The sequence below is a fragment of the Rhea americana genome, unplaced genomic scaffold, assembly GCF_003343005.1.
Source record: "Rhea americana isolate MKP2758 unplaced genomic scaffold, rheAme1 scaffold_101, whole genome shotgun sequence".
Taxonomy (NCBI): domain Eukaryota; kingdom Metazoa; phylum Chordata; class Aves; order Rheiformes; family Rheidae; genus Rhea; species Rhea americana.
This window is the reverse complement of record NW_028185051.1, coordinates 2,467,976-2,481,212: the sequence shown is the minus strand read 5'-3', so window position 1 is coordinate 2,481,212 and position 13,237 is coordinate 2,467,976. Positions and strand designations below refer to the sequence as shown.

Here is a 13,237-nt window from a genome sequence, read left to right as displayed (position 1 = left end):
GAATGCCAGTTGTCATAGTATCTGAAATTATTTGGAAACTGATAACACTGTGCATGTCATAGCACTAATGCACCTCTGCCTTCCTTATTCTGTGGTTACAGAAACTCAGAATAAACTCGAATTATAGTTGGATTCCAAGCAGCTACAACCACAAATACAGATACCACCAGTTTTCTGAACCTGCCGGATTCTTCAGCATTGTGTTCAGACCTCATCCTGTCTGAGTCTGAATCCAACATGGTGCCCCAAACCTTAATCTTATGGTAATATTGTAACTGAGTCAGCAGACTCTCATCTCAATTTATAAGGCCTTTTCTGTCTTTCTTTTCTTCAATTTTAGTCACCTTATGGTTCTACATGAAAAAAATAGGCCAATTTGTTGTTGTGCTTAGCATAATAATGTTACATGCAAAGCATTAATGGAAATCTGGAAACTCTACACATGGCAAAATCTCAGGTATAAAAGACAGTAAACTGTATTGAAATGGAGATGCAAACAAATACCATGATATCTAGATTTGACTAAAACCATTTTCTCTGAGAGCTGCGGAGAGACTTGACTGATCCCTAATATTCCTGAGATGTGGGTGCCGAAATACTTGTGTGTTAACTATTTTCCTCAGTATGCTTTTCTGTTTTTCCGCAGAAGTCTTTTAACTAAGGACTATTCAAGGATTCTGTGGAAAATATTTAATGTCCTTACATCTGCTCACTAAAGAGATGGTGATGATGGTTGAAGCTGGACCTTTGAACAGCTCTGAGCTCGCCTGTTGGAGAGGCAGCACGTAGCAGTAGAACCACAGCTGATTTACAGCATCCGCTGATGTAGACTAAGCTGTCATTGAGATAGAAGTCCTTTCTGGGGAGAGACCTGACTGAAGACTGGGGAGGTGAGGTGGAGAAAAGGGGTTAAAAAGTAATGGTATAWGAAAATAATCTTCTGACTTTGTTTTGAGCTATTAGTATACACAGAATAGACTGCATCTAGGTCACAGCTGGAACCGTCAGACCATAGGTTTGAAAATGCTTGTGTATGACCTGAAGTCTTTTGCACAAAAATAATAACAGTTAGTTTTTATGACTCTGAACAGATTATGTGTCCATATAGAAAAGCAAAATAACTCATCTGAGGATGCTGGCTTGTTCTATGAATTCTTAAATTTAATTCCGGGAATAGAAAGAAAGAGAAGGAAAAATTCTGGCTGCTCTAGTACTGAAGAAAACGTCAGACCTGAAAGCTCGGTCTAATCTATAGAAATGCATCTCTGTGAGCTTCAAGGAGCCTGGAACAATATCTCAGATGTGCCAGCASCCTCTTTACCTCAGACTACCACTTTCCATGGCACTTCTATTTGTCTTTTTCCTTATGTTAGGAAAAATTGGAAAGATCAAAGCTCACAGTTCCCARGAGTGGCATCTCACTTTGGGGGCACTTGGCACACATCATACTGAATTTTTCTTCAAGAATAGAGGTCTCTCCAGTTATCAATATACAGATCTGTGAGAGTAAAGGATCAGACCAAGTAATGCAAATTGGTATTTGCTGCCTTAGCAGATATACCTCCTGAAGKGTGGAGGTCATAAGACAAGGGAGAGCTCATGGGTACTACTACTGGGAAATATAAGTTTAGTTAAAATGTTAAATTTAAAGTAATTCAAGTTTAATTGACTAAAGAAGTTTTTGCCCCTATGGTGCATGGCAATGCCATGGCTTTCCTGCTTCTCCTGTTCTCCTCAAAGTCAGGTGCAGGTAATGTCCCCGATGGGGAGAGGGGTGGTGGCAGCATACTCCAAAGATGCAATTTATGAACTCCGGAGCTGAGGGGTTATTAGAGGCCGGAACAATCAGTGTTACTCTCTGTCGGGTCTGTAACCAGGGCCTGTGAGCTTGACCACATCCCAAGAGGAAGAGACTGTGCTGCTCAGAGGAGCGTACTCATCTTTTGACCATTTGCACCATATACTCTGTGGAACACCCAAGGTCTCTCACATAGGAGGCATAGATTATGCAAGCAGAGTTTGGAAGAGTAAAGTCGTTGCCTCCCTCCTTCCTTACCACCATTCTCCTTCCTCATCTGAGCTCTGGTTTTTGTATGAAAAGCATTTGCAGGCCTGTGACTTCAGGGCACAGTTTAAGCATGGCTGCTTCAAGCACATTTTCCATGCCCAGAGCAGCAGATTGTTTTGCTTTGAGAATACTGTTGTAGCAGTGCAATAAAAATGAGTCATCGGTTATTCTCTATTTTGGCTCTGCAGGGAGGTTTCTGCCCTTGCATGCACAGGTCAGGGAAACCATGCTAAAATCTAGCTTGCAAAAGCACTTCTGTCCAGCAGAGGTGACAAGTACAGCTGATAAAAGTTTATTTTTCTGTATTATCATTTGGCATGTGATTAGAATAGCCATCTGTTCTGTTAATTTTTATCAGCCCAATTTAGACTGTAATAAGATAATGTCATAAGATGCATTTATGACAAAGTCCAAATCAAATAYGATTTTTTTAAAAAAAACATCTTGAGAATAACATCACCCCTATTTAAAGACTAACAGCATGCTAGAGGAAAAAAGGCATGATAAAAGAATAATTAATATTACAGTTTTAAAATATTCTCATTTTCATACAAGAATACTTTGCACTAATTCTACAGGAAAGTGTTCACATTTTCTTATGAATTATACATGAGAACAATTTCACATAGGAAACCTAAACAGAATTATTTTAACTTATTACCAAGACCTGTAAAATTTTATTTTAATCTCTGATATTATACAGTCTAATGGAAGGCATAAAAAACCTTACATAAGAGCAATTTCATAATTGTTAATGTGACCTCTTCTCACTTAGAGAAATGAATATGAGATTTGCCAATGCAGCTCAACTTTAATGAAGTCACTAGATTATTTAGGGCAGTAGTCAGAAGACAGTAAAATGAAGAGTGTGCTTCTAAGATGTCATCTATGGGATTTTGAGCCCTTAGTTAAGGTTGGTCAAGCCTACGTTTGAGCCAGCTCCTCCTCCTCTTCCCCATTTGTTCCCTTCRCAGTCTTATTACTGTAATATATGTGTCTTCAGAGTAAATGGGTCAGTAATATCTCAGAAGAAAAAAATAAAGTTTCAAATAATGAATAAAGATTGGAAACACAAGAAAACACATATGTTGGTAAAATATACAAATTATCGGAACATTGGTGGAATAGTAATTCATAATACCATTACTGAGCAACTGCATCCAGTATTGTGATGCAGACTTAGAAAGAACTTTAAAAAGTCGGTAAGGTGTTGGGCAAAAACCATAGGAATACTTCAGAGTATGAATAATTCACAATAAATGAATCTAGGAAGTTCAATCTATTTAACTTATTAAAGAGATAAGTAGTTTAAGAGGTAATTTCCTCAGTTCTGTAAGTACTAAAATGGGCASAATTCTGACTAGAAAGAAAATCTTTATAAACAAAGATACAACAAGATCCAATAGCAGAGGTCAAAGCCAGATATACTGAGATCACAAACAATGCACTAAATTTTAAAAGCAAGAGTAATTAACCATTGGAATAATTTACCCAGGGGTATCATATACTCTCCACTGAAGAAGTCTTTAATCATGACTAATGTCTTTTTTTAAAAGCATAGGTTAGCTTTCAGATTTGGACTTGACAGAATATTTAACGGGTGAAACATGGAAAGTCAGAATAAATGACCCCAATGTTTCTTTCTAGTCCTTGGACTTATATCTATTTCAGTCTCAGAGCGAGGCAAACTTATGTATTAGCGGCAGATAGGGAGCTGGAGAAAAAATTACGAGTTCTATTCCCATGCTTTTCCACTGACTTCTGCACATCAGTCCATGTACCTCAGTAAACCCTATTGTAAARCAGTTAAAATAGTAATTGTTACTACACTTACCTAGCTCACCAAGGCAAAGAGTCCATAATATCCCTTGAATTAAATAAATCCCTTCAATCAATTAAAAATATAATAAAGATGTYGGGCTAGATTTACAAAGGCACCAAGCATTAAAATCTGAATCTGAGGAAACAAGTAAAATATGTGAGCATTCAACGTCTCTGAAAATCAAATGCCAAAATTATTATAATCAAGTGTTCAAGGGATTAATACAAACATTACTGAAGAGGAATAATAAATGGAAATTATGAAATATATTTTGACAGTGTTCTTTTTAATTGTTGTGAAGGAGGCTTCTCTACCTTCCTCTCTTGAAGCCTGCTAACAGTCAAACAAACAAAAAGCTTCAGTTTATTTCAAAGAATGTTCTGTTAAAAAAAAATCTTTATTTGGCATATTAAGTAGGTGAGTCAGAAAAATTAGACTTTGCTGCAGTAAAGCAAGAGCAATTAAATTAAATGCGCCCCAAGAACAGAACCCTCCCCTCGATCAACAGGGTAATAAAAGCTTGTCGATCCCCATCCTGGTGCATTTCTAAACACTTTCTGAAGTACTGAACACAGAACGCTCAACACTTTGGCTTTGTCACAGTTGACAGCCTGTCGGTTTTAATGAAAATGTTCTCCATTTAGAAGATGACAGAAATTACATGCATTTCCTCTTTCATTTTTCTGTCTTCTTTTCTGTCGAGTATTTTTACAGGAGAAGGAGGAGCTGGTTCTTAAAGCATTACATAAGTATGTAAAATATATTAAGAAGAAGAGAGGAAAAGAAAAAGCGTTAGCCCTGCAATTATACACAATATGTGTTGCTGAGAAATGTACGCTGTGGGATAACATCTGATGTGTGGCAATAACTATTTATTTTTAGTTATCTTTAAAGAGGGTGAGGCAAAAGTCTCTAGATAATACATTAAGTGAAGGTTTTATTATACAATTGCATGAGTAATTTCCAACAGGAAGATGATCTAAACAGTGTTAGATAGCTCAAGTATGTTCATAACTTCTGTAGAAAACAGAACAACAAGATAACATTGAACAATTTCTTGGCTCTGCATAGCTTTCATAAAGCTCTTTTAATAAATGGAAAGCTTTTAATAAATATACCAACTGTGTTTGACCCAGATGTATAAGTGCATTAGAGAAAACTTGCTATGAAAGCTGAAGAGAGCAGGTTTCACCTGCAAATGCAAGGCAGTACTATGTGATCTGAAAGTAACCCACATATCTATACACATCCTTCAGCTTGGCAGTAGGCACTCCGTATACTTCCTCAGTTTCAATTCCAGTGTAAATATTACTGGGAATAAAGTGCATAAGATAGAAATATTGAGGAAGAGAGCTTTTAGCACTTTGAAGAGAAGCTATGGATTTGATCTCTAACTTAATCTCTGTGACAGTTCATGCTTATCAGAAGAAGAGAGCTAAATTTAATTATTAATGATGGTCTGTATAGTTCATGGCTCAAAATTGCACTTACTTCTCAAAGGACCTTTAGAATAGCATGGAAATGGAATTCATTTTAAAACTTTGGATGCGTTTGTATAATCTTAAACTTGCACATACAAGTACTCTCCAAGCGTGACTCTGTAGAACTGGAGTGGTGCATGTTTAGCAAAGTTACAAGTTCCCAGAAAAGAAAGCTATGTGAAGCTCTTGTACAGGGGGTACCATTTCTACCTCTTGGCTGTTTAGATGTTCAGTCACTTGACACAAATGCACAGCATGTGCAAATTTACTGGTGGGACCACAATGGTCACAGCCACCCCAATATCAGCATCTGATGCTCACGTGTGCTCCTGGTCTCGCGATGCAACAGCAGTTGAGCAGTTGAGCAGCTTGTCTGCTGACGTCCACCCCGATGTGGTTTGGTGATGGAGTTACATCCCTTGCTGTGTACATATACTACTTAGAAAGTTTGGTACAAGCATTGGTCAGGCTCCAGAGGACGTGTCTGCATGGAGCTCACAGCTCCACCTCCGCAGCCTGGAGGCTCTGCTAGCCACATGACATTGCTGTGGGATAGCATATGGCTAATTGGCTACCCTGGCTGTAATACAGAGAAGGTCAGTGCTCACACAGCTGGAAGCAGAAGCAGGAAGAGGTTGCCTTTGCCTCCATATCCATCATTAATCCTAAGTGAAATCCTTAAATGTGGTTCACATCTCCTGAACCTGTTGTTTCATGCTGCCTGCAGACTAAGAGACAACTGGGCTTTATCTGCCTGTAGTTCAATGTAACGTATTTCTTTGCAAAGGAAGATTTGCTTTATGAATATTTCAGCGTGGAATTTGCATCTGACGCAGGAGACAAACATCCCAGGGGTTTCCACACCAAAACTCTAAATATCCTTTCTAACCTAGAATTAGGGATGAAAGTAAATAAACCTTGTTAATGGGTAAACAGACAATGAGTGCCTAAGTGATGAGAAGAAGATAGGTGGAATGGGTCAAATGATTATTTCTGAGCATTTGAGGACTGTAAAAGTAAAAAGGAAGAAATATTTGATATAGAATATGTCAATGTAGCAAGGAGCTATAGTATGAAAATCAGTTTTAAAAAAAGTATTCGATACTTTTAATAAAAGTATTTCAATGATATCAAGCTGGGAGGAGTGGCTGATACACCTGAGGGCTGTGCTGCCATTCAGAGAGACCTGGACAGGCTGGAGAGTTGGGTGGAGAGGAACCTCCTGAGGTTCAACAAGGGCAAGTGCCGAGTCCTGCACCTAGGGAAAAATAACCCTAGGCACCAGTACAAGSTGGGTGCTGACCTTSTGGAGAGCAGCTCTGCAGAGAAGGACCTGGGAGTGCTGGTGTCCTTGTGGCCAAGAAGGCCAATGGTCTCCTGGGGTGTATTAGGAAGAATGTTGCCAGCAGGTGGAGGGAGGTGRTCCTGCCCCACTATTCAGCCCTGGCGAGGCCTCATCTCGAGTACTGTGTCCAGTTCTGGGCTTCCCAGGACAAGAGAGACATGGAGCTACTGGAGAGAGTCCAGCATAGGGCTACGAAGATGATCCGAGGGCTGAAGCATCTGCCCTATGAGGAACGGCTGCAAGAGCTGGGCCTCTTSAGCCTGGGGAATGGAAGCCTGAGGGGGGATCTKATCAATGTGTMYAAGTACCTGAAGGGAGGGTGTCAAGGGGACGGGGACAAACTCTTTTCAGTTGTCGCATGTGACAGGACAAGAGGCAATGGGCAGAAATTGAAGCACAGGAAGTTCYGCCTGAMCATGAGGGGGAATTTCTTCCCTGTGAGAGTGACAGAGCACTGGCACAGGTTGCCCAGAGAGGTTGTGGAGTCTCCTTCTCTGGAGATCTTCAAGGCCCTCCTGGATGCAACCCTGTCTAACATGCTCTGTATGACCCTGCTGAGCAGGGAGGTTGGACTGGATGATCTCCAGAGGTCCCTTCCAACCTTACTGATTCTATGATTCTATTCCCTGACCAACAGGAAGTACCACTTCTTTGTGAATCAGTATGAAACGGCCTCCTTAAGAAATGGTGGATGTCTCACCTGTGGATTTGAAATCCAACTGTAAAACTGACGGAGTGTAAAGAACAGTCCTGTGATACAGGGTGCACCAGATGATTGCCTACACACCTGCTGACTATGCTTTCTGGTTGCTAGTAGCTGTTAGCTGCCAGCTATATCTAGGAAACACCATTAACATGTTTGCTCARGCCAAGCTATTGAGCTGACTAGCAAATTAATAAATGCTTAGCAATGGAGAAGCTAGGTAAAATATTTKTATTGAATTAACTTACTCTTATTAACCCATATATGTCATGTCCTCCAAAATTGCAACTAAACATATTCAAATACAAGATGCAAGACAGCTTTTCATTTTTCATGTGACCTTTTCTAKGATATATTTCAGGCATCTGACTATGTCACTGTGAAATATTACCTTCTCAGGTGYTCTTCCTACTATATTCAACAGTATATTTGTTTCAAAGTAATTTGTGTTGAAACACAAGCTTTCTGTATGCAAGCAATTACATTTTCAAGAGCATAAGAAATACACWATCCTTTTTGCTCTGTTTTCTGATGCAGCTGGACAACAAATGCCGTTTTGRCTAATAACGTTTTATTATGCATGTCATCCTAGACAGTCCCTCTAATGTGTACAACTCTGCAGGTGAATTACTGTCATATCACACTCTCGTGTTGAATTAAACTTGATTAAATTCTGCCATTAACAATTTACCATGTATTTTATTTCAGGTGTCTCGTGTATATCTGTGATTGTAATATTGACCATGGAATCTTCCTTTCCTTCATTGCACACATTTTCTGAATAGATTCCTTTCTTTCTTATAAAAATAATAATGAATTAATGTCTTTAWATGCATTTTCACTTCGTAAACTTATAACTAGCATCTTCTATACTCTGGCAATAAAACCTCCAGGACCTTCCAGCCTGCTTCCTCCATCTCTAAGCCTGGGAAAACAGAATATGGTAAAAAACTGCAGGTATTATAAACACCGCAATTTCTTGTGTCTTTCAGGACCTAGATTTCTCATCACATCCACGGGAGCCTTGTATATTTTAGACGTACAGAATGAGGATGGACTGTACAACTACCGATGTATCACGAGGCATAGATACACTGGAGAAACGCGACAAAGCAACAGTGCAAGACTTTTTGTATCAGGTRCTTCCTTATATATAATGTTGAACTAAGTACTATGTAAGCCTGTCTCTGGTGTTCTGAACTGATGAGGCAGGAGCTTGTGTCCGTAGGCGCTAATGATCAGCTCCTCTGTCAAGGGGATGGTAGAAGTGGTCAGCTGCGAGCTTACTGCTGGTACTGCGAAGTAAAATGTCCAYATTTTAAATTGCTTTTTCCTGTTTTTCTCCTCCTATTAGATATTTCCAGAGAAGCTGCAGGGTGCTTGGCCTGGCTTTGGCATTTATTTCAGTGATTTTTAGTAGGTATAGAGTGCTTTATAAAAGGACTCTGGCTGGGATTCATCTCTTTAAAAGTAGACATTCTCAGAGAAAKTGTCTAGTCACCTTAGCTTCTGTGCTATCAATGGAGAGGAACAGTCAATTGTAGGGGTAGTCTATCTGACCTATTTCAGGTACCTACTTTGGGGTGAGATGAATTGCCCCAGGGTACCTACTTCTCTCTGTTAATTACAGCAGAAACCCAGCACACTTAGCTCAGCTTCTGCTTCCACTGCAGGAGTCTCAAGTTAGCTGAGGTGCATTTCAGTCTTCCTTTTCATTCACCACACTCCTTCCCCAGGGTAAAGAGTGTTTTCTCCTGCTTACAGGAGCGGATTCCAATCAGAAAAGGATATGTGACCTGGTCCAGGCCACTCAGGGTGCTGCAGGCAGGCAGGAGGGTTAGCAGGCTGCTTCCTGTGGGCAGATCTACTAGTCCTGGGGCCAGTGGCCTTACACAGCAGATGTGAAACTGTAAGGCAGCAAGTGGGATATTTTCACTTTTCTTTCTGTTTGCAAATCATCTCATGACTGCAGTGTGTAGCCCGGATTGTTGATCTCCTCTTCTTGGCCCTAGTACTTGGGGGTTGTCAGTATTGTATTTCTCCAATTCTCTCTTCTCCCCATTTTGTCTCAGGAAAAAGAGACAGCAATTGTGGGTAAGGCAGGAAGGAGGAGCAGACGCTAGGCCTGGGTTTTGAGCTTACTCTTGAGCCCTTCTTTATAGGATTAGCCCTTCTCCATCTCTCCTCCCCTCCCACATTTGCTGGACACCTGTAGCTGCACTCTAGGTTTCCATGTGTGCACATCTATGATTGTGTTCCCAAATCAGCAGAATTAGCAGACAGCATATCCCAGACTTCCTGCTTTCTCTCACTGTGTTATTGYCTTATAGAAGGCATGTCCACCTACCCACTGAATACCCTACAGACCTTCTCTCCATTTCACTCTTACTAAACTCGCTCTAAGACATATAACTCCTGCCTTAAAGGTCCATCAGGATATGGTGACCATTACAAGCTAACAGTTAGAAGTGTCATTCTCCTCTTGTCTTCACCTTGTCCTTTTGTCTTTCAGTCTTTTTATCACAAAAATCTAGTGATTTAATTCCCCATCTCTTGGAGAGCTCTAAGGGAGACAGAAGTGGACACAAGGATTTGCATTAGCAACAAACTTCTTGCCCAGTATAAGCATTGCTGAAGGATTTTGAAGCCTTCTGAACACACAAATCAGTTCCTAAATACACTAATGCTAAAAATAGTGTGATTGTTCAGGTTAGAATTACTTACCAGTCAGATYCAGGAGCTTCTTCCTTTGACATGTGTCCCCTGTGGGTAAAACTCTTGCCTCTGCTTTTCCCAGCCAGATGAAGAAATATTATTCCTGCACATTAATCTGCCTGCTTTGGTCTTACAAGGAAAGGCAGGCTCTTATCCTTCTAGCTGGCTCGATTTTATGGTCTGTTTCTGTATGAAATCATGCTAAASCTGAGCCAGTGGTAATATAAATAAAATTGGGCTTGTATTTTGGTTACCACAGGAAAATTCCTAGTTATTGCACTGAAAAGGGGGGAAAAGTGGAAGATCTCTCTCTTCTATAGTTMATGGCAAGCACCCAGAAGATGTGCTCTGTCTGGAGTTTCCTTTTCTATTTTCCTCCACAGACCAAATCAGAGTAGAAAATTTTACCTGTCCCAGTGTGCAATACCTGGCATTTTTTAATTTTGTGGAGTTAACTGTTCTCTCTCTTAGAGCTATACTGTGCTCTCGTTTCCAGTCCTGTGAGGCTACTGAACACGTATTGCAGTTATGGACAGAGTTTGTCTCTAAGTATTTCTCTAATGTGTTTTCTTTTCTGTTGGTGGATCTTTCTATATTTAAAAATAGTGAGTCTTTTAAGAACTGAGATCAGAGAATCAATTAATATAGTTGTGAAAGATCTACAMACATTTTACATGCATTTTTTGCTTACATTTTACATCCTTAAATAGTCTTTGCTTACCTGGGGATGAAGCATTTGGTGGTGAATATTCATTATTGTTTATCAATTCATGCAAAATAATTTGTTTAGATACTGGCTGATGTGTTTCTAATGAGACAGAGAGTAAGTTGCTGTAAAAAGAATGTTTTGTTGCCTTTAGTGGCTCAACTTTGCTGGCACCAACAGGATTGGTAGTGTAACTTGCATAGCGTCTCTAGCTAACATAGAACATGTAGTTTGCTCTCAAGTGTATCCCTCCAGGTGTGACAATAGTTTATGAAGATATGTCTAAGCTAGTTTTAAACCAAGTAACTTAGAAACTGATTGCACTATAACTTGAGTAGCTTGAATTTGTCATGGACTATGCATTTTAATATTCTTTTCTTTAATATTAAGGAACCTGCTGCAACTGTCTTGTGAGCAGTACCTGGACTAATTTAAAATCCACTTGATAATGTCAAAGTGGTTGCAGTTACATCTAGTCAGCTACTCCGCAATATACCCAGAAAGAGACCAGTGTACTAGACAGGAGTTAAAGGAGTTGATCAGTATGTGAACTTTCTCTGTGAGACAGGAATCTTAGCATTGTGGGTTAAGATGAGTAACCGTTGAAATATTTTTTTGATGTRTTTATCATTTATTTATTTATTTATGAAATATTCGTTGATTTATTATTTGATATTTATGTCACAGTAGCTCCAAGATGTCATGACTGGATGGGCTTCCATTGTGCTGCATGCTACACAAAACTAAAAAAATCCTATCAGTCTCTTTCCCCAAGCATTTTCGAACTAAAAGACCCAGCCTCACAAATACTTTACTATCTTTGGTGAGGTACATGCACCTCTGGTGAAGGCACTCTGCCAGATTTCTATGACACACATAAATACATCCCAGCTGCTATGTAAATGTGTTTAGCTGAGAGCTGCTTTTATCAGTAAGTTGAGCACAGAAAGTTGGAGTATTAAGTTGTAAATTGCTCTTGCCACCTCAAGTTCTTTCTCCAGAGAAGAAAAGGCCTGTCTGTTTGGTAGTCTACAGATAGTGATTCCTATGTCTTTATCCATTTCTTTTCTGACAAGGGAATAAATCACTCCTTTAATTCAAAACATTCTGACCATTGAGAAACAGGGARAATGTGTTGGCTTCATTCTAGTGGAGTAGTGCAGGGACAGCAGTAATAATTGTTAAGGCAATACATTTCTGGCTCTCCATTTCTCTGATGGGAGACATGAAGGATGATCAGAGAAATGGTTGCCACCTGGAAAAAATCCAGTGGGAGGGTTTCCAAGTAGCCATGAGATATTTCGTTAGTACATGCTGCTGGATCTCAGCCACCACTACCGAGATATTACAGACTGATGGCTGAGGCACAGTAGCAAACTGTAGTACATAAAATACTGGGACTGGGTAGCGAGTCCAACAGAGGAGAATAAATATTGGCATATTGCTCAGAGAATGAAATAATTTTAATGCTCCTGTTGAAACCCTCTTTTTTCTCTTTCAGATCCAGCAAATTCAGCTCCATCTATTCTAGATGGGTTTGACCATCGTAAAGCCATGGCAGGACAGCGAGTGGAGCTGCCTTGCAAAGCATCAGGGCACCCCGCACCAAAGTATCGTTGGCTGAAGGATAATGTTCCCTGGGAGCCTGACAGCAGGTTTCGGCAGACTGTTACAGGTCTACTGATAGAGAACACACGTCCCTCGGACACAGGCAACTATGTCTGCGAAGTGTGGAACAACTATGGTACTGCTGAGATGATAGGGCGATTATATGTAAAACGTAAGTCCTTGGACTAAGTTGAGTTCTTGGTCCATTTCTTGCAGGGTGGTTTGCACCTGGGAAAAAATTGTCATGCYTTGCTATACTTTCCATTTTGTTACTTCAGCAATATTTAGCAACATTAGCAATGCTTAAACTTCTCAAAGTTGTGCAATATCAGAAAGCAGACTCTGCGGAGATGGGTTAGTTGGACAATTGAGCGATCAGAAGTGCAAATAGATGCAATTAATTATGTGGCTATATAATTTATCACATAGAGGATATGTAATTTAGAAGCCTGAATTGGATTTTAAAAAGAAATTGCAAATACTCTCAACCAGCCAGTAGATCTCTTCTGAATCAGATTGGCAGGAAGCAACAATCAGGAGGATGTTTACCCTCCTCTGTAGTGGAGGTTGTAGTCCACTTTCTTGAATCATCTTGACTCCATGATACTGGTGGTGCCCTTGGGTATGCCTTTTCTGTTTAATGGGTCATTGCGAGTTTTGAGCTTTTGTGGTCTTTTGTATAGGAAACTYGGAGATGTTCAGTGATTTGTAGTATGCATTTGAGCATAAATTAGATACTACTCTGAACCATTTTGAAGGAAGTATATTGCAGAAAATATCTGTGATCTG

General features: G+C 39.8%; 1 protein-coding gene across 1 annotated transcript in view; it reads left to right on the top strand.

The window, feature by feature from the left end:
* The window catches only part of DSCAM (DS cell adhesion molecule), a 391,004-nt gene that overhangs the window by 200,382 nt on the left and 177,385 nt on the right, over nucleotides 1-13,237 (top strand). Inside the window, exons 6-7 of the mRNA XM_085305248.1 lie at nucleotides 8,412-8,558; nucleotides 12,342-12,620. Of these exons, the coding sequence (XP_085161374.1) occupies nucleotides 8,412-8,558; nucleotides 12,342-12,620 (426 nt within the window). The remainder of the gene's footprint in view (nucleotides 1-8,411; nucleotides 8,559-12,341; nucleotides 12,621-13,237) is intronic.